Genomic DNA, 25,085 nt, shown 5'->3' on the forward strand with positions numbered 1-25,085 from the left:
TAAAACTTCTGTGAGTGTATTATTAATATTTATGGAAAATAATTTCATTGACAATTGTAATTATCTGCAGTATCTTGGCACCACAACCATTATGTAAAGCAAAACATCACCATGTAAATTTGAATGGGTTCTTTGAATGCTGATTGGTATGGTAATTTTCTTAGTTAGACTGTGTAATATTTTTACACAGTAAAATTCTTTGCTTAACAAAGAAAGCAAAGGCATTACCTTCTTTCTTTGCTAAATGTGAATGTAAACATTAGACATAGATGCAACGGGTTTACTTCAGTTTTAAATGTGCCCGAAGTTTGTTTAAATGCATCTCATTGAAGTGAAACTTTAGAAATAGTTCTTGAAATATCATGACACAGTCCAACAACAACAAAAACTTTACAGTATTAAGAAAATTAAAACAGCCTCAGAAACAGGAAAACAGCATCTTTTAATGTTTTACTTTTCATTTGTGAAAATATATATAATATATATCACACATACATAAGAGCTCCACAACTTGAATCTGAGAATGTTAACAAAAAGGCACAGATAAACGGCATATCTTTTCATACAGTTTTCAGCTAAACTGACAGTAACAGCAACAAAGCCCAGCAAGCCTGTGTATGTGACTCTGAGAGCTAAATTGAGATAGCTCTCAGGTCTGTAGTGAATGGAGGTCATCACTGGAGAAAATATTGAGTCTACTTAGTAGGTCTTTCAAACCAGCAGAGAATATATAGGAATCTGGACAAAGACCCCAAGGGCAAAGTGAATGCCTATGCTTAACTTGACAGCAAGTCGGTACCATCGCCCTTTCTCTAAGACCTGAGGCCTCAACTGCTATCTCTCTCTCTAAAAGGAAAGACACAGGTTTAAATCATCGTCTTGTCACATGTGTATCCCTATCTTGACATTTACCCACAATGGTAAAAATTGAGGATACTTTAAGAGGTTATGAGATGATTTCCCGAATCTTCCAGCAGAGAATCCCACTAGGACTTGGTACAACCAGAGCAGCTGACAACCTTGGGTGATGTAAGATGGGGCTTCACAACATCTGGCTCAATGGACTCCATTAGGTCACACTCGCTTGCAAGTATATGTTTCACCAGGCATCTGGAGGCTTCATCGATGTTTATATTTTCCTAAGGGAAAAAATGTAACACATTTATTTATTCAATATTCTAAAATAATGCTGGAGCAGAGACATGATAAAAGAGCAGCAGTTCTGGCAACTCATTTAAATGTCTCTTCTTATACCTAGCTGTGCTTCCTATTTCCATTTCCCTCATCTTCATTTATTGCTTCAAAAAACTTAGCTTCCCACAGTTTTATGGGAAATTTTTAATTCTTAAAAAAAGTGAAAGTATTTGTTTTATCACTTAGGAAATAATGTTTGATTGGGGCCTCCCTGTTGGCACAAGGGGTTAAGTATCAGCACTATCAAGCTATTCACAGCCACTGTAGCACAAGTTCGATCCTCAGCCAGAAAGCTATGACACATCACACAGCAGACCTCTTCTGCTTGCCCGCTGCTCCCCTTAGCAGTATATTTAATTCAATCAGCCTGTTCTGCTCTCCACTCTGTCTCTAGTGAATCCTCTCACTGTCCTTCCACCCCCAACATACACATTTGTGGTATAACCTTCACCTTTTGTATGCATAAATAAATAAATACATATTTAAAAAATATATAGTTTGATTGGCTTACTTAGTGGGCTGAATTTGAGTTAAGGGGTAATTTTCTTATTTTCAAATACTTAAGCTATTTTTAAGTATTTAAGTGCATTTTATATTTTAAGTACATATGTTTATATAGATATTTACATATATACTTTTAAATTGCATGGGGCACAATTAAAACTGAAATGAGTCTGTTACATCTATCTCTACTGTTCACACTGACATTTAGCCATGAAAGCAGGTGATGTCTATGGTCTATGTTTCCTTTGTTAAGTAGAAATATCACTTATATACTTATATTAGAATATATTAGTATTTTTAAGTGTGAAGTATATAAATTATTGCATTTAAGTATATTGTAGAGGATACATAAATCTTCAGCCTACTTAGATTAACAATTGTCTCTATCATCTTATTTTGTGGACTTGGTATGAAAGAGGAACAATAAGAGTCTTATTATAGTGGTCATTCTGGTTTCACCAGCATGTCTAGCTCTTTGTCATCTGGTTATATGATAAACATGTACTTTTCTGACCTTTTTGAAAGTAGGCATAAACATGTAAATTTCATTACACAATGAATGAAGAGATGTGTCTCACTTTTTTATAGAAACAAGAGGAGGCAATACTTAGTTCACCTTGTTCTTTTTTCCTTGATTCTATAATCATGAATCATAAAGGCCTATAAAAGAGGACCCTGAACAGCCAAGTATCACATGATAAGTACATGCAACATGAGTTGGGATTATAACCATGTGATTTTGGGTCACTGAAATTTGGGGTTCTTTGTCATTATTATATCATATAGGCAATCTGGGTGGTTATAAATCTTTAATGGAGAATGTGAAACCAGAAGTAGGAATCTAAGTTCAAGAATGAATCAACTTTAATTTGGCAGAAAATAGAGAACAGGCATTTGAATCTAAAATAAACTGTTTATCCTGTCTGTAGATTAAATATTTACACCATTGTCCTAAACTTTACTAATATTAATTCATTTTGACTATTTTTAGTAACAATTTGGAGAACTTTCATGTTTTTCCTTATATTCAATGGAAAGAAATAAGGACTTTCAGTTAAATTGCTTTACTATATGACCCTGTTCAAATTGAAGTGAAACTAATCCTTGATTTTTGGGTGTATGCCAAATTTGTTAATGTATTTAGAGATCACTGCATGAAGTCATATTATAAGGAAAATTTAAGTAATAATGGCTTCCAAATCATACTTAGGAATAATAGCATTAAATGTAAATGTTCATTTGCATGTTCCCCATATTCTTCAAGCTCACCCTGGGTTTCCCTACCATGGAAGCTTAAAGTAACATTTTGATTTTCAGTGAACAGCCTGATTATCTTCTGCCCTTTCCACAACAGTTTCAGTACAAATGTTTCTGAGTCTCTAAATCTAAATTACAAGGGAAGTTTTGACTGCATCTGTGCTTGTTTGTGATGTTGTCATTATTGGTTTTTATACCCTACTGAAATTCATGAGAAAAGAGGGGGGAGACTCCCTTTTCTCATTTGTACAATGATCCTCGTAATAATTCTGACCTAATAAAAAAATGGCTTCACTTTGTCTGATCTAGAGTCATGGTCACTAGGGCTTTCAGATTGTGCCTATGCTGGGTATTTTTAACATTAGTAAATTATTTAATCCCATGTAAAGCCTTATCAGCTAAAGCCTGGATTTTTTTTTCTTATTGATTTTTTTTTGTTATTGATGGAGTGAGAGTGGCTTTTCTACTTTCAGCATTAGTATCTGCCTCATGCACATCTGCCAGTCTACAGAGAATAGCTGTACCTTTCCTTCTTCCTTGCTGGACAGGTTACTATGCCTTAAAGTCATTTTCCATACTTGGCATGCTTTATGTCTCTCTTCTACTTTGTAGTGTTGTTCTCAGGATTCATACTTAAAAGATCTGTTCTGAGCATTAATCAGACCCAGGCAGGCCTCAACTGCTTAGGACCGACCCCACTCATAACTTTGCTCTTGATTCCAGCAACTTGTCTGTGGGTTGGAAACCTTGTGCAGCTCTTCCCCTGTCTCTGATTCAAGGAAAGTGGGGAGGGTAGCCTCACTTAGACTTCCAGGCCTCCCTCAGGAGCTAGATTACATTTGCACAGAAGCACTGCATCTGGGTGGCTTTAGTTTACTTACTTAGCCACTTATAAACCAATATTTTAGGTTCCATTTGTCTATTGCTTGTGTATTGGGTAAGAAGGTAACAGAATACCACCCCAAATACCAAACATGAATATTGTCATATTATTTACAAAGAAGAAAACCTAAGTAAGAAAAGATTAAGAGACTCCCCTAGATCATGCAGCAAGTGGAGTGGAGAGCAAGACTCAAATTTTCTGACATTTAAGTTTTGTTATTATTAAGCTATATACGTCATCAAATGTATTTTGAAGATAGAGCAATAACAAAATATTCATTCATTAGAAGAAAAACATGTTTATATGATAGGAAGAAAACTACTTTCACTCATTAAAAAGGATGTCCCTGCACATACAATGTACATTAGATTTGTGGTAGTAGTTTTTTAAACCTCCATTTACAAATTATCATGTTCATTAAGTATGATTTTCCTTCCTGAATATGCAAAACAACAACATTTACTAATGAGAAGTGTCAAATGTTAGTGTAGAAAAATCAATGAGAATCCATCATCACTATGAGGGAAAAAAATACATCATTAGTCAAACAGAATCATTTTAGTCAAAGATTAGATGGCACTGGTGAAATTATAGATTTGAATACACGAGGCAATAGTTAGTGGTGTCAAGACAAGGGAAATGGATGATGGGGGGATGAGGTTCCATATACAGGAAAACACGAGAGCCACAGAGAGACAGGGTCTGCAGTTAGGTCCCACATAAATAGAGAAGCTGCTCACAGTGACAGAAGCACATTTATTCATTCCATCAGTGCTAATTAGATCCCCACTAACTTTAAGTCATAGTAAGATAAAAATATAAAACAGGTCCCATTTTTTACCGAGCGTAGCTTAGCAAGATTTGTATAAATAGCAAAGGTATTATACGGATGGAAAGAGTTCAGGAGGCAGATCAGTGCAGGTTCTTAAATGCTAAACTGACCACGTAAAGATTTTGAGGTTGTTTTTGCGGTAAAGTATCAATAAAGAATATATGGCGCAGCGGGTTAAAGTACAGCACTGAGAAGCTTAAGCCACTTCCGCATGAGTTCGATCCCCACCTGCCCCAGAGGTGACCATATGGCGTGGCAAACCTCTCCAGACCCGCCCACTGCTCCCCTCAGCAGTGTACTTCGTGGATCTGCCTGTTCTGCTCCCCCCTCTGTCTCTGGTGAATCCTCTCACCCTCTGCATCTCTGGCCTGTACCCCAGTTCTGTATACATAAATAAATAAATCTTTAAAAAAAAACTATACAGAATTTTAGCACTTGGTTTTAACAATTAATTTAACAGTATTTGGTGAAGACCTGTGTCATGATGCCAGTTATTTCAGATTAGAAATTTTAAGAGAAAGTCAGGAAAAATGGTGGCATCATTCCTTAATACTATATTTATAGCATGTATCTACAAAGGCATGATGTAGAGTAGATCACAGAACTGCAGCCAAGCTCTGATCTTAATTTCCTTACTTTGTGGGGTTGACATTAGTAAAATCACTTCAACCACTCTATCTAAGTTTCATCATCTGTAAGATGGGGATTAAGAGATTTTCCTTACAGGAGATTTATTTTAATACAATTTAATATTTGAAATGTAAAATATAACAGTGAAGGAAAAAGAGTATGAACATTTAAAAATTTATCTATAGATTATTCTCCTTGTGTTATACTTGACTTAATCATCAGAAGAAAACAACAATGCCAGTATTCTATTTCTTCATTTTGCAACTGAGAAAACAGTGTAGAAAGATTAGCCAATGTCCCGAAATACCCAAAGAAGAGAGTAAATGTGGTGTTTACCATACGTATATATTGTATACTTTAGTATCTGCCTAGATACTTTAGCATCTGCAAAAAGTAAGGTGTCTAATATTTAAAGAAAAACCTTGGATTCAAACACTTATTTCAGCTCCAAAGTATTTTCCCAAATAATTAAAGGAACATCAAGGCAGAATGTGTGTTTTCAAGATTGAAAGGTTAGGAACATGCAGGCATGGCTTCGAGCAAATGTTGTATAGCGGGTCCTTTCCATACACCATTGAAGTCACAGTTAATGGTCTCGATTAGAAGAAACAGCAATATGGAGCAAACTTCCCTCTCCCCTTATGTCCAAAGCCACATGGTAATCAGACCTTGTCTGATAGTTCTACTGGTTCATACCCTTTGGGCAAATGTTTTGCAATATATTTGATTGAACTACTTGACATCCAAGTAGAAATATCCAAATCCAAATTTTCTATGTAATTGTGAAAAAACAAAGCCACTGACTTAAACACAGTACTACTTTGGACTTTTTATTATTATTTATTCCAAAGATAATAACAGCACATCTCTGGTATCTTTTGCTATAATTGAAATTGGTATAATTGCCTTGTCAAAGTCACTTACACTGGCTCTGACTGTGATTTATTTACATATTTGCAATATGATAACATGTGCTTATGCGCTTACTGCTCTAGGCTGATGTGTGCTCATCTCTGTGCCTTTGTTCAGAAACTTTTCACTTATATCAGTAAACCAGCCTGAGAAATAGGCTCAAGATTCCCAACAAAGCGGATATTGTTGAGTGCCTACTCCATGCGGGCCATATCGCTGGTGCTTTACTTATGAAATAATATTCATGGCCTATCCTCATAAAAATCTACTAAAGAGCTCATAGTGATACTAAAAAATAGGAAACTTTGAGTTTTAACAATTTGAGGCAACATACCCAGAACAGAATAAGATCTTGGTCAATATTCTTGGTCAATCAGTTAAATTGGCCTATCTCTAGTTCCTACCCTGAACCCAGTGCATTACAGTATCTCCTAGGATTACAACAGATAGTGAAATAATTTCATTTCCAAATCAGTAGTTCTTAGTCCTGAGTGTACATTCAAATCACTCAGAAGGTTAAAATAAAAAGCTGTTAAGAGGGTCATTTTTGCCAGTTATATAATTAATCTAGAAGAGGTCAGATATTGAAAGACTCTACTTCTCTAATATGTATGGCCAGGATTGAAGACAGTCATATAATTAAGAATGTCTTTTTCTTTTGGAAGTATCATTTAATACAGTGATTTAAACTATAGTGGTCCTGATCTTCCTATAGAGGAACATATATAAATTTAACTAGCTGAGGTCTGAGTACTGCCAGGATGTTAATTAGTACTTAAGAACATCCTTAATGTCACAGAATATTTAATCTCTGACCCCCAATTCTTGAGAGCAAAAATATCTAAAGTCTCTGCCTACTTAGAATCTGGCAAAGAATTTAACCTCCCCTAATCTTCCCAAATAACCTCAAAAGAAAAAAAAATGCACCAAGTGTACTAGAGGCTCTGAGGTTAAGGTTCTAAATTCCTCAGCCCCATAAAGTTTTAATTAGAGCAGATGGCCCACTGGATATTAACACCACTGTAAGAAGTTTTACACAGAACGGGAGATTTAAAACTCCTCTAAGACTCAGCACACACATTTTATAGTTATCTTTTATTTTGGTTCACATCTCACATGGGAACAGGAGCAGGAGGGCACTTATATTTCTGTCCAAGTAGCATTTCTTCCCTCTGTGTCCCCAGTAATATTCACCATTTTCTTCTGGGATCTGTTTCCTCCTACTGAATTCATGAATTTTCACTGGGCCCCTTCAGACTAAGTCTTGTATCTCAGATTAGAGGCACTTATTTTGATCTGTTAAAAATAATTCTTTGATGGCTTAAGATCAGTCATGACTAAGGAAATACATTTTTCAAATCTTTCAAAAGATTCACTCATTGACTGCAACTCAAGTTAAAAGTTTAATACTAAAAATAATTAAATGTAAATCCAAAACAGCTTTGAAGAATCACCTCATAACTGTGGTAATAGCTATGTTTCAAAAGGGAAGAAACAAGTAGTAGAGAGAATGTGGAGAGAAGAGAAACTTTGTGTACTGTGAGTGTAAATTGGTACAGTCATGGAAAGTGCTAAAGAGGTTTCTCAGAAATATATAAAACAGAAATTCTTCCTAATTTCAGTTATTCTACTCTTCTGGGTATTTATACAGTGATTATGAAGAAATTAATTCTGAGATATACATGCACCTCCATGTTTGTGATAGTATTATTTATAATAGACAAGAGTTGTAAACAACCTAGATGCCCACTGATTAATTGAATCAAAACAATGTGCTATAGAACACATTACAATACTATTTGATATAAAAAGAAAGATAAATCCTGCTATTTACAACAATATATTTTTAGAGGGTATTATGCTTAGTGAAACAAGTCATCAATATGTGGTACACAGAAAAAAACAGACTGATGAATTAAATAAAATAAAGATGAACAATTGTTCTTTAACACCAAATTAGTGTTTATCATAAGGGCAAGAGAAAGTGGAAGGTAGGTAAACTGTGTAAAAGGAGTCAATTTTATGGTGGAAGATAACATTGATTAACTTAACATAGTATATATACAGATACTACCCTGTAATGACACACATCACAAGCACATGATGTTATAATACTGTGCCACTTCAGTAAACAGTAAAATAGCAATAATTCTTAAACTCTATTTTTCCAGAAACTGCTCTGGGTAACTTATTTAATAAGTAGATGAACTTAAGCATGGCACTCAATTTTTGTGGCCCTCACCTGTAATAAAAGATAACAGCAACCACCTGACAAAACTTTTACAATTGGAAATATTATATTTGGGGAAAAAATTAAAGTTGGATAGCAACATGTATTTTATCAGGATATATTATATGTAATTGTTAATATCATTTTTGCCTCAAGAATTTTCATGAGGCTGAATCAACTGTCCATTCAAGCTAACAATTTCTTTTCAGATTTATATTTATCTTTTCTTTATATATCACAGTCTCTAATAACTCTTTAGTAGAAAGTTTGAAACCCTTACTTTTCCAGAAAGCATAAATGAATCTCTTTCTGCCACTTTTGTTAAAATACCATTAGCTTGGGTAAAACCATACAGCAACAAGAACAATACATAAAAGTGTACAAGGTGATAAAACTAAACCAAAAAAAACCTTTTTTTAAAAAAAAAATATTTATTTATTTATGCTTACAAAACTGGGGTACAGGCCAGAGATGCGGAGGTTGAGAGGATTCACCAGAGACAGGGTGGGAAGCAGAACAGGCATATTGACAAAGTACACTGCTGAGGGGAGCAATGGGGGTCAGGAGAGGTCTGCCATCCATGTGGGTCAATCCCTGGCGGGGGATCAAACTGGTGCTGCAGTGGCTTTAGAGAGCTTCATTAATGCGGTGCTTTAACCTGTTGCACCACGAGGGAGAGCCCACTTTTAATCACCTTTTTGTATTTGGAACATCATAGGATTAGCTAACTGCCAGAATTCTGGCCTCAAACCTTGAACTTAATTCTCCCAATTCAAGACCAAATTCCTAATGTCTAACTCAATAACTCAAGAGTCATTGTTAGTGGGCATCCCTAGTGTGGCACAGTGCTTAAAGTCTCTGTGCTATCAAGCAATTGCCAACCACTGCATCATGAGTTGATACCTGGTCAGGGAGCCAACACTATTCCTTTCTTGCTTCTTTGAACTTTTCAGAACAACAACAACAAAAAAGATATAGTTCAATTTGAAATTTCCATCATATAGTCAAGTATCATGTAGCTAAATAAGATTATTTGTTATTCAGAAATAATCATTGAGCACTTTCCATGGACAAACACTATTCACCTAAGTTGTTACATTCTGTTCCTTAGAATGTTCTGGAATCAGCAGTTATGCAATTAACTACTAGTTCAGAGATAATGCTGGTGATGTGATCCCTTCACACAATCACTATGACGTTTGATTAGGGTCAAGCCCTCTACAGTCTCTTCCCTGGTCACATGCTTCCATTTTCTTCCCATGACAACACTTTACCACATTCCTGCCAGACTGTCTGCTGATTACTTTTGAGGTTATAGCCTCACCTCATTTCCAATTCCCAGGTTAGAACAACTTCATTGTTTCACCTTCCTGCTCAGAATCAGTTCAAACCACAAAGCTGAAGGCACATTAATATGGCCACAACTTTTCTTCTGTCTCATCTCCACTGACTCCCCTATTTAGCTGAGACCCAACTGAACCAAACCACAAGCTCATATATGAATGCACTTATTGTGGACTATTCTGGCTCTACTTCTATCTACAGAGCCCTGGCCAAGCAGAACAAATATTTCATTCGGATATACTTAGATGCTGATAACTAATTAACTCATTATCCTATTTTGAGTTTTTTATCCTATTTAGATGCTGATAACTAGTTAACTCATTTTATCCTATTTTGAGTTTTTGAATGAAATTTGGGTAGGTTCAGACTCTTCTGGTCACCTGGAATTGTTATTATATGTGGTTTTATTTATGCAATACAAGAAAAAATGTGTATGAAGAGGACACAGGTAAACCTATCCTAGGTCTGCCAATTGCAAGCTATGTAACCCCTGGGGAAAAAAACAAAAACAAAAAAACAAAAAACTGTAATCTCTGTCCAAGTCTCAATTTCTTTACAATGTGTGATTTAAAAAAAAAAAACAAAAAACAAAGCCAGTTTCACAAGTTTGCTGAGAATGTGTATAAAACACGGTGAGATGTGAAAGAATTTAGCAATAGTGATATCAACATACAAAGGCCCTGAAAAGAAAATGAAATACTTGTGAAACAATACTACATTGCATAATTATTATTATTGTTAAGTTGTATATAAGACTGTTTGGCAGACAATATTTATTAGAATAAAATGTTTCAAAGTGGGTTCTGTAGTTTACCAACATGATATTTGGGGAAAAGGCCTCTAATGGAGAAAATATTTTAGGGAATATTAACTGAACTCAAAGTGTTCCTTATATCATATCATATCATATCATATCATATCATATCATATCATATCATATCATAACATATCATATCATATCATAACATATCATATGCTTTATCTGAGCATCCTAGAAGTTCACAGATGTGGCATGTGCCAGGATCTTCTGAATTAAATGATTAAGAGTCTAGTCTCCTGGGTGGGAAGACATTCAGGGAACCAAAATAACAAGTGGAAGTAGCAGAGGTAAGTTCACAACAATAGCATGTGAATTAAGAAAAGTAAACATCAGGTTAGGATGGGAGACTGGGGAGAAACAGGAAGTGTGCCTTTTCTTCTTGCTTCTCCAAGTAGGACTGCATGTGCAGTATTTCATAGACACTGTCACAGAACTCTTATGTCATGCCCTGATGAATAGGGCTAGTGTTCCTCTTTGCACAATTTGCCAACAATTCATCAGAAGTGGTGGTATTTATGGAAGTAGTTGCCAATTTCAGGGAGCTAGGGGTGGATAGAGATATTTATTATTAAGTGATTTTATGCTGCACTTTACCCGTTATCAAGTAATGATAGCCCCTATGATTTCTTTTCTCCACTTTCATGAGCCTATTCTTAAGAGAAGCCTGTGTGGTTTTAAAATAACTTAATAGAGTTAAAATATGCTAATAACAAGGCTGGAAACACTGGACATGCGTGTTTATGACAGTCTTGACATTATTCACTCCCCATCTGAGCTAGGTTGGGTCCTCTCTTAGTGAGTGTGTGCCCAGCAGTCTGCTTTAGGAACTTTGGTCCTGCATAATTGCAATGCTCTTTGGAAGTTTACCTTCTCACCAGGTAGTACATTTCTTGAGAACCGAAGTGGCACTTTTATTCACTTGGAGTGTTACTGATAGCTAGACAGGATCTGTTGGCAAATACAGCCTCATGAATGAACTAACTTGTGAAAGAGAATTAAAAATAAACTAATAGCAATTAAAAATCAGTAAAAAAATATCTTGTGACTTTCTCTATGAAGAAATATATTACACTGAAGTTCCTTAAATTCAGGACAGCTTTAGAGATCAAGAGATGGAGGCCTAAACCTGAGATTAGTACAAACTAGCTTATACCTATAGAAAGAGATTAAGTCTTCTCTACGGGATAATTGTAATCAGCTATGAAGGCAGAGTTTATGCTCTGTCTTTTTCCAAATAGAGTTGAGGGTGAGTCTTGAGACTTTCCAGTCCTTGACTAATGTAATTAACTTAAGGGATTCCTAAGAATAATGCTTCCATAATAGGAACAATTTCTCAAATTCAGAGGTTAAATACACGATGTTTACTGAAGCAATCATTTACTAGAGCAAGAGTACGCTATCAAAATGATTAACCATGAGTTTTTTGGTTTCAAATATCAGAAACCCATCGAATTGCTTAAGTCATATGTAGGGTAGCACTAGGAATATCCAAATAATTCAAATGTTCAAGCCACTCAAAAACAAACAAACAAACAAAAAACAGAAAATAAAATTAGACTCTCACTAGAAATTCAGATTTCCATTTGCTAAGCTTTCTGGGAATATAAATAAAGAGACAATAGTAGCTGGGAATCTCTTAGCTGTTATCTTCATATTTTTGTCACCCAAGAAAAATGACCTCCTACCCCCAAACTCAGCTGGAGAAGGAACCTAGTGAGTTCAGGTTCAATCAAGTGTTCATACTCAAGACCAAAGCAACTCTGAGTCCATGGTTGACCCCATTCAGGTCATATTGATACTATTGGAAAATACTTCACTTGAAATTCAGAGCAAGAAGGGAATGGCCACTTCCATTTAATCAACTTGTGGAAGAAATTGAAAGGGAAAAGCTGAGGGCAGCATATAACTAGCCTTGTAGGAAACACTACAAAATTAGGAAATTGTCAGTTGCATTTCCTATAATAATTTATTGACATTTATTGAAATTTGCAACAATATAGATGTATTTTCGTTTTAAACAGATATAAGTAATGCATGATTTTAAAAGGAAAAACAAAAAATATTTTTCATAAAGTTGCACATTATTAAACAGACACATATCCAGTGCCATTTGATAACTTTAGAACATGCTGAATAAGTAAACAAAGCTCTTATATTGGATATGCAAACTGAAAATAAAGTTAAAACATAAATGACCTGAAAGGAACTACCTCTTCAGAAAGATATAAAGTTGCTTAACAATATTATCTTTTAAAAGGGGAATAGAAAACACAAATAAATGGAGAAAACATCTCTTACTCATGGATTAGAAGACTTAACATTATAAAAAGCAACTTACAGATTCAACATTATTCTAATAAAAATTTCAATGACAGTCTTCACAGAAATAGAAAAGGTATTAATGAAATTCATAGGTAACCTTAAAAAAAAAAAAAACAGAAATAACCAAAGTTTTCTTGACTAAAAAGAAGGAGTAGGGAGGCATCACACTCCCTGCTTTCAAACTATATTACAAAGCCATAATAATTAAAACTGTTATGGTACTGGAACAAAAGCAGACATACAGACTAACAGAATCAAACAGAAAACTGACATATTATGGTCAACTAACCTTTGACAAATGAACAAAGAATATGCAGTAGAAAAAGGACAGTTATATATGGTTCTAGGTGCTCTCCCTAGTGGTACAACAGGTTAGGAGGCAGCAGTGCAAGCTGGCCACAGCTGCTTCAGTGCGAGTTCAATCCCTGGCCCCAGAGGCAATCCACATGGTGTGGCAGACCTCTCCTGACTGCCACTGTCCCCTTAGCAGTGTACTTTGTCTATCTGCCTGTTCTGCTCCCTACTCTGTCTCTGGTGAATCTTCTCGTTGCCCCTGAACCTCTGTCTTGTACCCATGTTCTGTATGTATAAGTAAATAAATCTTTTTTAAAACTTAAAAAAAAAAAAATGGTGATGGGAAAACTGAACCGCTACATGCAAAAGAATGAAGCTTGGAATACTAACTCACACCATGAACACACACACACACACGCACACACACACACACAAAAACCTCAAAATACATTACATGACATACATCTCATAACATTTTTAAAGACACATCTCCCAAAGGAGTACATACTGTGTTAATATTCACATTCAATAGTGTGGAACAAATAAGAGATTAATTTTGAAGCACAAATAGTGTAGGAAATCCTACTATATTTATATCCTCCCCTAAAGCCCATTTTTCAGAGGGAAATGGCACATCTATAAATATTTCATAAAGGGAGAAAGAGAAATATATAAGAATAAATGGAATAAGTATATAGGCTTTTATCACAGTTGGAAAACAGTACAAAGGATTGATTCTAGAGAAAAATAAGGACAGAGGACTCAGAAATATCATTCTAACTATACAACATGACTAACACAATAGGGAAGAAAGAGAAAAGAGATCTAAAATAAACCAGTTTGAGGAACATCTCAGGTAAATTCAGGTTTAAAAGTAACAAATATGAAAGGCAGAAGGAATGGAAGTCAATTCAGTACAGATTTAAGGGTGGCCTAAAGTCATCCATATGTTTTACAGAAGCTCAAAGAAAGAGTAAAGGCATGCCTAGCAAAAAAAGCTAAAGGCAGATAAAATACATTTTTGAGATTTACAAAATTGTTCTTAAGAACAATATAACAACTATCAGGAAGGGGCATCAGACAAATGCTTGAAGAATATGACTTGAGGGTAACAGATGCAACAAAGAAAGTGAACTAGCTTAGCAAACTAGCTTCTCTTTGGTAATAAAGATTTCAGATTAAGCAATCAGGAGAATGTTTTCTCCATCTTATCTTTAGTATATGCTCCTCACAGCTTCCTGTAAACAAGGTGAGTCATATTATTATGTGTAGACTGGTGTGGGTTCAAATAATTCTTAAGGAATAATGCTTATTTAACTATATTAAATAACAAGAGCAGTCTTTCACCTCCTGATGAGAATTTATTTGAAACGGAAGTTTAGATGAGGTCATAAAAAGCATACTTAGCAGATTTTTGTTAGTTTCAAAGGAAAGCAGAATTGACAATGCTTAAATTTCACTGAGACATGAACACTACGTTCAATATTGATTAAGGATAAATTAGTTTTATCATTTTAAAATCATTTACAAAACCCTGTATGAAACTGAGAATCAGGAACTATAAAAACTGTCCATCATATTGATCATAAGAATAAGAATAATGCTTAATAAGCTAATTGAAATATAAAGAATAAAAAATGAAGATCTTCATTACTGTTTATTTAATGAAAACTGAAGTCCATGAACATATGCAATAAGATAAAAGGGATAATTATAGGGAACATTATTGTACATCCTTACGAGGAATATTATCCAGTTGTTTAAAACCACTTGTACAGAGTTCACATGGAAAATGTTCACAAATTTTTCACCACTGAGAATAATATTGGCTGTGGAAAGACTTGGAAACAACCAAAATACCCCAAAATAGATAACTGGATTAAGAAGATGTGGCATGTATACATAATGGAATACTAGTCAACAATTAAAAAAAAAAGATAAACTAATTTCATTTGCAGCAACATGGATGTAACTAGAATAGATTATGCTCTGTGAAATAAGCCAGAAGGAAAAAGAAACAATATTCAACAGTTTCACTTATAGCAGGAAAATATGAGAGCCAAATAAGGAATCAAGTAAAATAAAAATAATAATGGGGAAAAAAGAAACACAACAGAACAAAACAGAAATAAATGGACAACTATGAATCAGAGACATTTTGCAGGGGAGGGGGAGGGATGAGGGAGGAAAGAGAACAAGGGACTATGGTGAGAGTAAACGGGTAAACCGATGGTGGGAATTCTATGAGGACTACATCTGAGGAAAAGAGCAAACGATGGAAAAAAATGAACAATTATGTTATATAGATATATAATATATAATAAAATTTTAAAAGAAAAGGCTCATAAGCTTTAAAGTTGCATATAATAAGTCATAGCTAAGAGATCTCATTTTAAAAGTAATTAATCCAGGGTGAGAGCTTACATATTTTTTTTTTCACTTCAATTTTCTTAAATTAGGTAAGATTTATATTCTCCACTTTGCATGTCAACTCACACTGACTACCCAGGTGGTAATATTTCCTCTTCCTGTTTAACAAAATTTTGATTATATATAGGTAGCCAAATTCTGATTTATATGGCTTCTTTATGCTACAGGTAGTTATAATTAATAAAACAGGAACAGAAATCTAATGGTGTAGGGTTTTTAGTAAAACTTCTGCTTTCTGAACTTTAAAAAAGAGGGGTAAGGTGGATCCAGTTACATGCCTTCTATCCTTAATCTTTCTAGAATGCTTGTTCCTTCTGGAAACCAATATGGCATGCAGAAATCTAAGTTGTTCCCCAGATTCCTACACTTGAATGTTTATTGACCTGTGAATATGATGAAATAATAACTCCTTCTATTATGTTGCCTTGCATAAAACTCCACTGAAGGAGACAGATTTTTCTTCTGACCTTGAAGATGTAAACTACCATATTGTGAATAAGCCAATGACTGGGACAGAGGTCAGATTCTAGGATCTGAAAGTAATCCCTAGTCAACAAACAACTATCATAGTTCTTAGTGTCTCTTTCAAATAGAAATAGTTATACATTTAATTGAAATGGACATTTTACTTTTTTACTTGTTTAAATAAAAGTAATAAGTAAAAATTAAAAGTGGAATCACAGACTGGAGTTTTATTTTAATAGATATTAAGATATTATATGTGATATCTTCAACAGTTTGATGAGGAAGACCTCATTTGACAGAGTATGACTGGTACTTTTACCTGAACATGAGTATAGTAAATGTCAACAGTTTGATCCATCTGTTAAAATAAATTAATATAGTAAAATAGAAATGTGTTCCAGGTAAAGTAGGGCAAAATCTTATTACACAGTGCTCTGCTGATTTTAGTATTTATCAACAGGTAAAACACTACATTAAAAAGTAGGTTAAAAAAATGTACAGGGCAACTGTAAAAGTCAAATAGAAAGTAGATGTGGGAAAATTTCTTCAGTTACAAATATTGTGTTACAATTTTGAGCATTCCTGGCTTTAATTCTTGACTTTAATTCTATATGGAGAACTTAACTTACACAGTTTCTAAACATTTTGCCTCTTGCACTTTCCTGAAATTTAAGTTTGCATAATTGCTCTTAGAATTAGATTTAAATATCTCCAACCACCCTAAAACTGAGTAAAAATCATCCTCCCATTGCACCTTAACCACCTCTGAGTTATGCTAGATTGCCAGTGGCTTAAAGAAAGTTAACTGTTGACAAATACAGGGAGTCAATCAATTAAATAAGAATTTCCTTTCCTACCTTATTTCTAGAATCTTCTAACTAATGAAATGCTGTGAATAATCAAGTTTTGATTATTTAGACTGAGAAGTAGCTAATACTGTGCAATCTGTTTTTTTTGTTTTTTGTGTTTTTTTTGCCCCTTTCTTATCTAATATCTTCTCACTTTACTAAGAAACACAGTATAAGAAGAGAAGTTATGAACTCAGCCTTATTAGGACTGTGTACTGAGAAGTGTCCACTCAGATCCAATCTTAGCTCTTCTGCAAAATACCTATGATCTCTGTTACCTTCTCTTTTCATGACTTCATATTCTCAACTAAATGTGATGAGTCCTTGGTCCTTTGATATACGGCCTTGAGCTTTTCACATAAACTCCAGAATCTTGCTGACATTTGCTCTTAAACATTACAGGTTATGTATCCACATTGTTGAGAACTCTAGTTGCTATATGTTCAAAACACATTTAGAGTTTACTTCCCACAATTACCCTTTGTTACCTATAACAATGAGGCCCAAGCTGATTCTCTGATTCAATCTTTTCCTACTACATCCAGACTCAACATTACCACCTAAATAACTGCTTAAATCAAATCACATCACTTTTTTGATCAAGCCCAGTTATTTTCCACCTCAACCAGTGAAAAGTCCAAATTGTAGCAATACTGTAAACACACATCAGGACCCTGTCACTCATCTGACCTCACTTCTACTATTTTAATTCAAGCAGAGCTATCAGTTCCAGCCAAAGTGCCTCCATATAAGCTACACCCTCTTCCTGGACCCTTCCCTGCCCAGAAATCTACATTATTTCTCTTTTAAATCTCCAGTTAAAAATATATTCTCAGTCCTCTCTGGTGGCACAAGGAGCCCTGCAAGCCCGCCACAGCCTCTTCAGTGCGAGTTCATGTGGAGGTGATTCACATGGCATGACAGACCTCTCCTGACCTGCCCATTGCTCCCCTCAGCAGTGTACTTCGTTGATCTGCTTGCTTAGCTCTCCACTCTGTCTCTGGTGAATCCTCTCACCGCCCCTGCACCTGTCTTGTACACCATTTCTGTATGCATAAATAAATAAACTATATATATTAAGAGCATAATCAACGCCATGTTCTTAAAACTGCCATTCCAGGGGAAACTTTTACTACCCTCTGGGTGGAACTTGCATTTTTGGGCATTCCTGTATAGATAAGGTGTAGGGGCCAACTGCCATGGCCAAAAGCCATCCTCACCATATTTAGGAAACCATGTAAAAGTCAGCCAAGCCAATCACTAGCTACTCCTTTGTCCCAAGGCCTGTGCGCCAAAAAGTGACTATATAATCTGTTCTTCCCTTTGTTCTGGGCCGTCCTGCCACCCAGGTGCCTCTGATGTGCAGTTGGGCCCAGGCTCAAACTTGCATAAAGTTTCCTTTTGTGTGGCTGTTTTTTTTTTTTGGGGGGGGGTAGTGCATCCTATTCCGGCATAACTATATATATATATATATATATATATTCTCAATAAAACATTACAACATTACCTTCCTTCAATATTTTATCTATAGCACACACACACATGTATGTGTGTGTGTGTGTCAAACAGTTCTTTCTCTTCTTTAATTTTCTTCTTAACACTGAGCTCCATTGCCAAAAACATATATTGCACTTACTCATCTCTTTATTATCTGTCTCTACCAACAAAATAAAAGCTCCAAGAAGACAAGAATTTTATCTATTTTCATAGTTCTATAGCCTTGGTACTTACAACAGTGGTTATCACTTTGAGAGAAGTACTCAATGGTTATTTGGAATATGAGAGAACAAAACTGGAAAAATAGTTAGACCACAAAATAATCTTGAACTACTCACCCAATCTACTTTTCTGTGTTTCTATGTAATGGAGAGGATGTAATGGCATGATAATTTGGAGGTATTATTACTTTGGTAGCACTATATTTCCTTAGATTTTGATCACTTGACTTTACTGTTCCCTTCTACTTTTATAAAAATCTGAAACAAAAGCACAACTTACAACTCGATGAACAAAGGTGAAAATTGTCTTGACCAAATAAATTCATTTCAAAACAATTTGAGAAAATTTTTTGAGGTAGTATTTTAAATTAGGATTTATGCACAAGGTTTCTGAAACATATATATGGGTAATACTAGGCACCAAATAACTAACACCCATGTGAACTCTGGAGAACAGGATAGCTACATGACTTGCCTAATGGCTCACAAAGATTATGAATACTCTAGAAAATTAAAAATGAATACTTTAGAAAATTCAAAATGACCAAGATTTATAAAAGTTCTCAACAGAGAACTTCCTTCCCCAGTGCAAACTTTGACAGGAAAAAAAATCCTCAAAAAAATTATTGTACTTCATTTATTTAAGGAAATAGATTTACCACTTGATTTTTTCCATTACTGGCTTTTCTACATCATTCCTTAGACAAGGTAATCTCCTCAAAATATCTTTGGACATATTGAGTAACTCAGTCAATCACTTGACTTCACAGTGTCTCAGCATGTAAGGTCAATACACAGGTTATGGAAGACCTGCTGCTGCTTCTCACTTATGTCTAATGGGATATTGATCAACCCCCCCATCCCAGCAAGCTTACTCAAGAAATCAATACATCCCTAGTCAGTGAAGCAGAAGAGATGAAACTGAAGGCCCTGAAAAGGAGCATGTCATCCACAAATCTAAGGGTGCTTCAAAGATGGCAAACAAAACATATCAAAGAAGGTAAAGGACCACAAACAGGTAACACATAAAATCATTACTTAAGAAACTGAAACAACACAGGCCGGGAGAAGGCAAACATGTCCTAGTAATAAAACCCTCCTGAAATCAGGAAATAATTCCCTCAGAGATTCTGGGAGAAGAAACAAAGTTTGCCTTTTTTTTTTTTTTATTTCAGAAATAGAAAACTGGGATAAGAAGCACCAGTTATATTCAGAATCAGTAAGACCTGAAATTAAATGCTAGGTCTGACACTTGTATAACTTTGGTTAAGTTATATACACCTTTCCTTACTTTAGTTTCCACATCATAAAATGAGGAAAAAATAGCTCTAAACTTTTATGATGTTAAATTATAACATTGAGTGAGAAATAAAATAGACAGCCAATAAAGGGACAGAGTGCATGGTCACCTTCCAGTGAACAAAGCAGATAAGGGAATCTGCTTATTTCTTTTCCTACCAAAACTTTAAATGACTTCAAAGAAACTAAATATTTCAAGTGCAATCACAAAAATTAAAAATAAAAAATCAAGAAAATAGTCATCAACGTTTAAGAAATAATACATTTTTAGAAATCTGAAGGGGCTTATGGTGATAGTCATGGGTATATTTAAGGTGTATACTATATGGCATTAAGGGTGTATAGAAGAAATACAGACAGAAATATAGCTCAGTAATATCCACACACCACAAAAAATTTCTCAAGACTGGAATATTGGAGAGGCTGAAACTAGAGGGCTCTTGAAGGTCAGAATGGGAATGCCAATCACACCACATTCCAATTATTTCCTATTGAATACCAGCAGCTGTGCATGCATACTCCAATTTGAATACTGGTTTATCCTCTGAATAAACTAAAGGAAAAGAAAACTTAAAATTCAAGAGGCCATTGACTAATCTTCCTATGGAAGTAATGTAAAAGAATCAACAAAAACTATGCAAATAACACAGCTGGATATTACTTCCTCTCACAGAACTCTGACATCTTCACAACAGACAGTAAAGAGGAGTTCTGTAAAGAAAAGACTTCCAAAGCTAACTACCAAACCAAAGTGGAAACCACTAGCAATAATCCATACAACCAGTAACCAGAAAGTCTACTGACACATAGAAAGATTAGTATTGGTTTTTGTTGGTGTTGCTCATAAAGTTGAAATGTTCTGCCAAGACTTACAAGATGTGTAAGAGGAATAATCAACATAAAATAGAAATAAATAATTGCGGGGAAAAAAATCTAGGCTGAGTCAACAACACATGAGGAGTAGACTCACATCCTAGTTTTGACTGAATAGGGCTTCATACAACAATGGAGAGACCTACTCACCCTCTGGAAAGCACTCCTAACCTTGGGACAAACTCCCAGCATCTCAGAAAAAAATGTAGGTTCCGACAATTTGGGACCCCCGACCAAGCTATGGATAAAAAATATACTCTACCCAGCCCTCATAGTCACCAGAAACAGGCCTGTGTATACAGAAAACTTGCCTCTTCCAGGTAGGACAATGTCCCAGCAACTTGGGTCCTTGACCTAGCACCACCCCACCACCACCATTTTGAGTAACCATAAATAACCAGAATAAGGCTCAGAAGTACTTTAAGGAAGGCTTTAGCATCAACAAGGATCCTACAAGGTCCCAATAGCTATGCCCACCACCAAGTAAACATCATGGAGAATGGAGTGAAGATCTCTGAAACACACACACAACTGCAATATGGCAGAGCAAACACAAGAAAACAATAAGAAGAAAGAAAACAAATGGTCAAGCACATTCTCAAAACCCCAGAACCAAACCACAAAGACATGAAAGAAATTTTTTTACCTCTTAGACATAGAATTCAAAGTTGCCATGATTAAGAAAATTAAAGAGTTGGGCAATATAAATAAAACTAAGAAACAGATCAGAGATATAAAAGAAAACTCAGACAAGGACATTAAATTTATGAAAAACAAAACCAATGGACAGAAGTTCAAATTTGATATTTAAAAAAAAAATCACAAAATTGCATGATGAGAAAAGGTTAATGAAGTAGATAAAAAAAACATTGGAGAAATCCATGGAAATAGAACAATTCAAATGAAGAACAAAATAGTAATCTCAAAGATCAAACTAAGGGGGAGAAAGAAGATAGAGATAACAAAGGAAAGATAATTTAGAAAGAACTTGAGAAATATATGACATCCTGAGAAAAGGAAATATACAAATCAGAGGAATTCCAGAGAATAGAAACAGAAGGGAACTGACAAACTATTTAAAGAAATAATGGTAGAAAACTAGAAGAAGGAACTCAAGAAGGAAGCAAAAAGAACATCAAGCTACCTCAGTAAAAGGAGAACTACACGATACATGTAAAGCCCAAGACAAAAGAAAGAATAATGTACCTGACAAGGGGGAATAAAATAGATAACAGATAAGGCTAACATCAGACTTCTCTGAAGATACACTACAGAAAAGAATAAAGTAGAGTGACTTATTTAAAATAGTCCAATATAAAAAAGTGCTAGTGGCCCTCCCTCGTGGCGCAGCGGATTAAAGCACAGCACTGAGAATCTAAAGCCACTTCCGCATGAGTTCTATTCCCGCCTGCCCCGGAGGTGACCACATGGTGTGGCAGACCTCTCCTGACCCGCCCGCTGCTCCCCTCAGCAGTGTACTTCCTCGATCTGCCTGTTCTGCTCCCCACTCTGTCTCTGGTGAAGTTTCTCACTGCCCCTGAGTCTCTGGCCTGTACCCCAGTTCTGTATGTACAAATAAATAAATCTTAAAAAAAAAAAAAAAAAGTGCTAGCTAGGAATACTTTATCCTGCAAAGCTTTCCTACCTACATGTCAGAGAAATAAGTGATAGTTCATAAGGGTTTGTGAGAAGTGAAGTAAGTAATAAGGCACTTTGAAGAGGAACTATTGGAGAATAAGAATGTATTTCATAAATTCAAGTTTCTACTATCAGTATTACTCGTAACAGGTTCTTTGTGGTTCCGTATTGACAATTTTCTAATGTCCTATACAGTTAGGTAACTTTGCAGTACCAACATGTTCCTATTTAGACATCTTAGAATAAAAATGAAAAGCTTCTATTTTCCAAAGGTCACTTGCTAAGACCACTTTTCATCAAGTTCATTACAATAGAGTTCTCCTTGAGTCTTCCTTTGGGTAGTCTCTTATACTTGATGATTCAGATAAGACGTGAGGAAACCTCATTCTTAGGTAGAGCTAACAACTTCTCATTGAAGGACTTTCTCAACTCTCACAGAAACTCTTTGTTACATGAAGGATTTTATGGACCTTCATATAATAGTGCAAATTTTCATTCATGTGAGTTTTCTTTTAAGAACCTGATAAGAAATTGTCCTTTATCATCAGTATGTCCATGCAGACTGAAGCAGGCATTCAAAGAAATTTCTGAAATAAGTAAATGAGTGAATGAATAAGTGAACACAATTTAATACAAAATCTAACACATGTTAACCACAAGCACATAGCAAAATCACCATATGACTGTTTATAAAATTCATACTTTCTATGTCCCTCCAGCCATCTCTGAGACACTTGTAATTTTTTCAAGTTTCTCAGATGTATTTATGTACAATTCTGCTCAATAATCACTATTATTCAATTCTGAATCTGAATTAGATCTGAACTCTAAGTACTGTTTTATCAGTGAAGAGAATTGTTAAGCTTCTCTAGAACTGTTTACTAGTTCCAGATATATAATGAACACTGTGTGTGTGTGTGTGTGTGTGTGTGTGTGTGTGTGTGTGAAATGACAGTAATTGAAACAAATTAGAGATGAAGTGCAAGAAGATTATGAGAATTTCAATGTGGAGAAAAACGTTAAATTGTGGGTCCAGATTATGAAGGACACATGGTAAGTATAAGGTCACAGGCTAGTAGATTCTTATGTAATACTATGTGGCTTTCCTAAAGAAAGAGTTCAACAATCCCCACTGGTGTGGAGGGGAAAGTTGAGAGGAAAAATAAAAATGAGGGAATCAGTTGTCCTTACTGTCTTGAGTCTTAGTGTGGGAATTACAGAATTATTCCCTTGGGATTTTAGTTGGCCAGTGAATACTGTAGACAATATGCAGTCATGGGTCACAAGCAGCTCAAAAAGTTTCCATTTCCACAGGAAGTAAGATCAGAAACTTCTCTCATCTTCCATTACCTATACATTTCTTATATAACTCATCAAGGATAGGACGTAGGCAGTATCCTCCCTCTCTTGATATTCTGAAAGACAAGCACATAAGTCTTTAACCTTCAAATATATTTACAGAAAGAACCATGATAAAGAGCTAGGGCTGGATTTTTTTAAGTGTAAGCTAGAAATTTTACAAAGATCTCAGGCTCTCCCTACCTATAATGCCAAACTTGCCTTCTTAGACAGTTCTGTGAAGCTTATCCCAACCTTGTGAAATCTTCTATTTTAGGATAAGTCCCTCCCTTCAACTTCAGTCTTCTTCTAACTATGCACATCATTTTCCAGCTTTGGGCTCCTGTTTCCGTGCAATGCAAAAGTGTAACTGCCATAGTTACTACCTGAAGAGAGTTTTGCTTGATAAACCTCCTCATTCCCTCTTCCCTGAATCTGATTCTGTATTCCAATAAATAATTTCTACTCTAGCTGCAAATAATTTTTCTTCAGGAATTCTTTCTCGCCAACATTTGTTCTAATGATCCCTTCGGAGAGAATTTAAGTGATTGATTGAGGTAACATGGGCCAGTTATATAGTAGGGTCCATATGTTGGTGGGCAGAATTGCCTGGGAATCCTCTGAAGTTGTGTTCAATTTTTGCATATATGTGTGTATATTTTTAATAAAGGTCAATCATTTATTGCATACAGAGAACATCCAGGTATTTCACACACATTAACATTGATTTTTAATATCCCTCTTATGTATTATTGCTTTTTTTCATATGAGAAAAAGAGGGTCAGAATGATTTAGGGATTCATCCAAAGCCACACAGTTCTGTGTCAGAGAAAGATTTGGAGCTCTATGTGTCTGCCATTATATCCATACCTTCCATAATCTGCCAAAGGACCCATCCATGCTTATCAGTGTTCTTTCTCAGATTCAGAAATGCACACTGATCAAAGAATGTGGAGGATGAGGACAAAGCTCTTTGTCTGAGGTCAGGAAGACATTATGAGATGATATAGCATATATGCATCCCTTAGTTGGTGCCAGACATGAGGATGGGTGAGATGAAGTCCTTTAAAAAAATATGTACAAGCCCTCCCTGGTGGTGCAGTGGGTTAAAGCACTGCACTGAGAAGCTAAAGCCACTTCCGCATAAGTTCGATTCCCGCCTGCCCCGGAGGTGACCACATGGTGTGACACACCTCTCCTGACCGGCCCACTGCTCCCCTCAGCAGTGTACTTCCTCGATCTGCCTGTTCTGCT

At 35.4% G+C, this 25,085-nt stretch overlaps 1 protein-coding gene across 1 annotated transcript in view; it reads right to left on the minus strand.

Annotated features, from left to right (window-relative positions):
• Positions 1-446: 446 nt before the first annotated feature.
• RAB38 (RAB38, member RAS oncogene family) overlaps positions 447-25,085 on the minus strand; it is a 58,885-nt gene continuing 34,246 nt past the window's right edge. Inside the window, exon 3 of the mRNA XM_004683277.2 lies at positions 447-1,139. Within this exon, the coding sequence (XP_004683334.1) occupies positions 987-1,139 (153 nt within the window). The 3' untranslated portion in view covers positions 447-986. The remainder of the gene's footprint in view (positions 1,140-25,085) is intronic.

The sequence above is a fragment of the Condylura cristata genome, unplaced genomic scaffold (assembly GCF_000260355.1).
Source record: "Condylura cristata isolate star-nosed mole 26May11 unplaced genomic scaffold, ConCri1.0 scaffold00015, whole genome shotgun sequence".
In the NCBI taxonomy this organism is placed as follows: domain Eukaryota; kingdom Metazoa; phylum Chordata; class Mammalia; order Eulipotyphla; family Talpidae; genus Condylura; species Condylura cristata.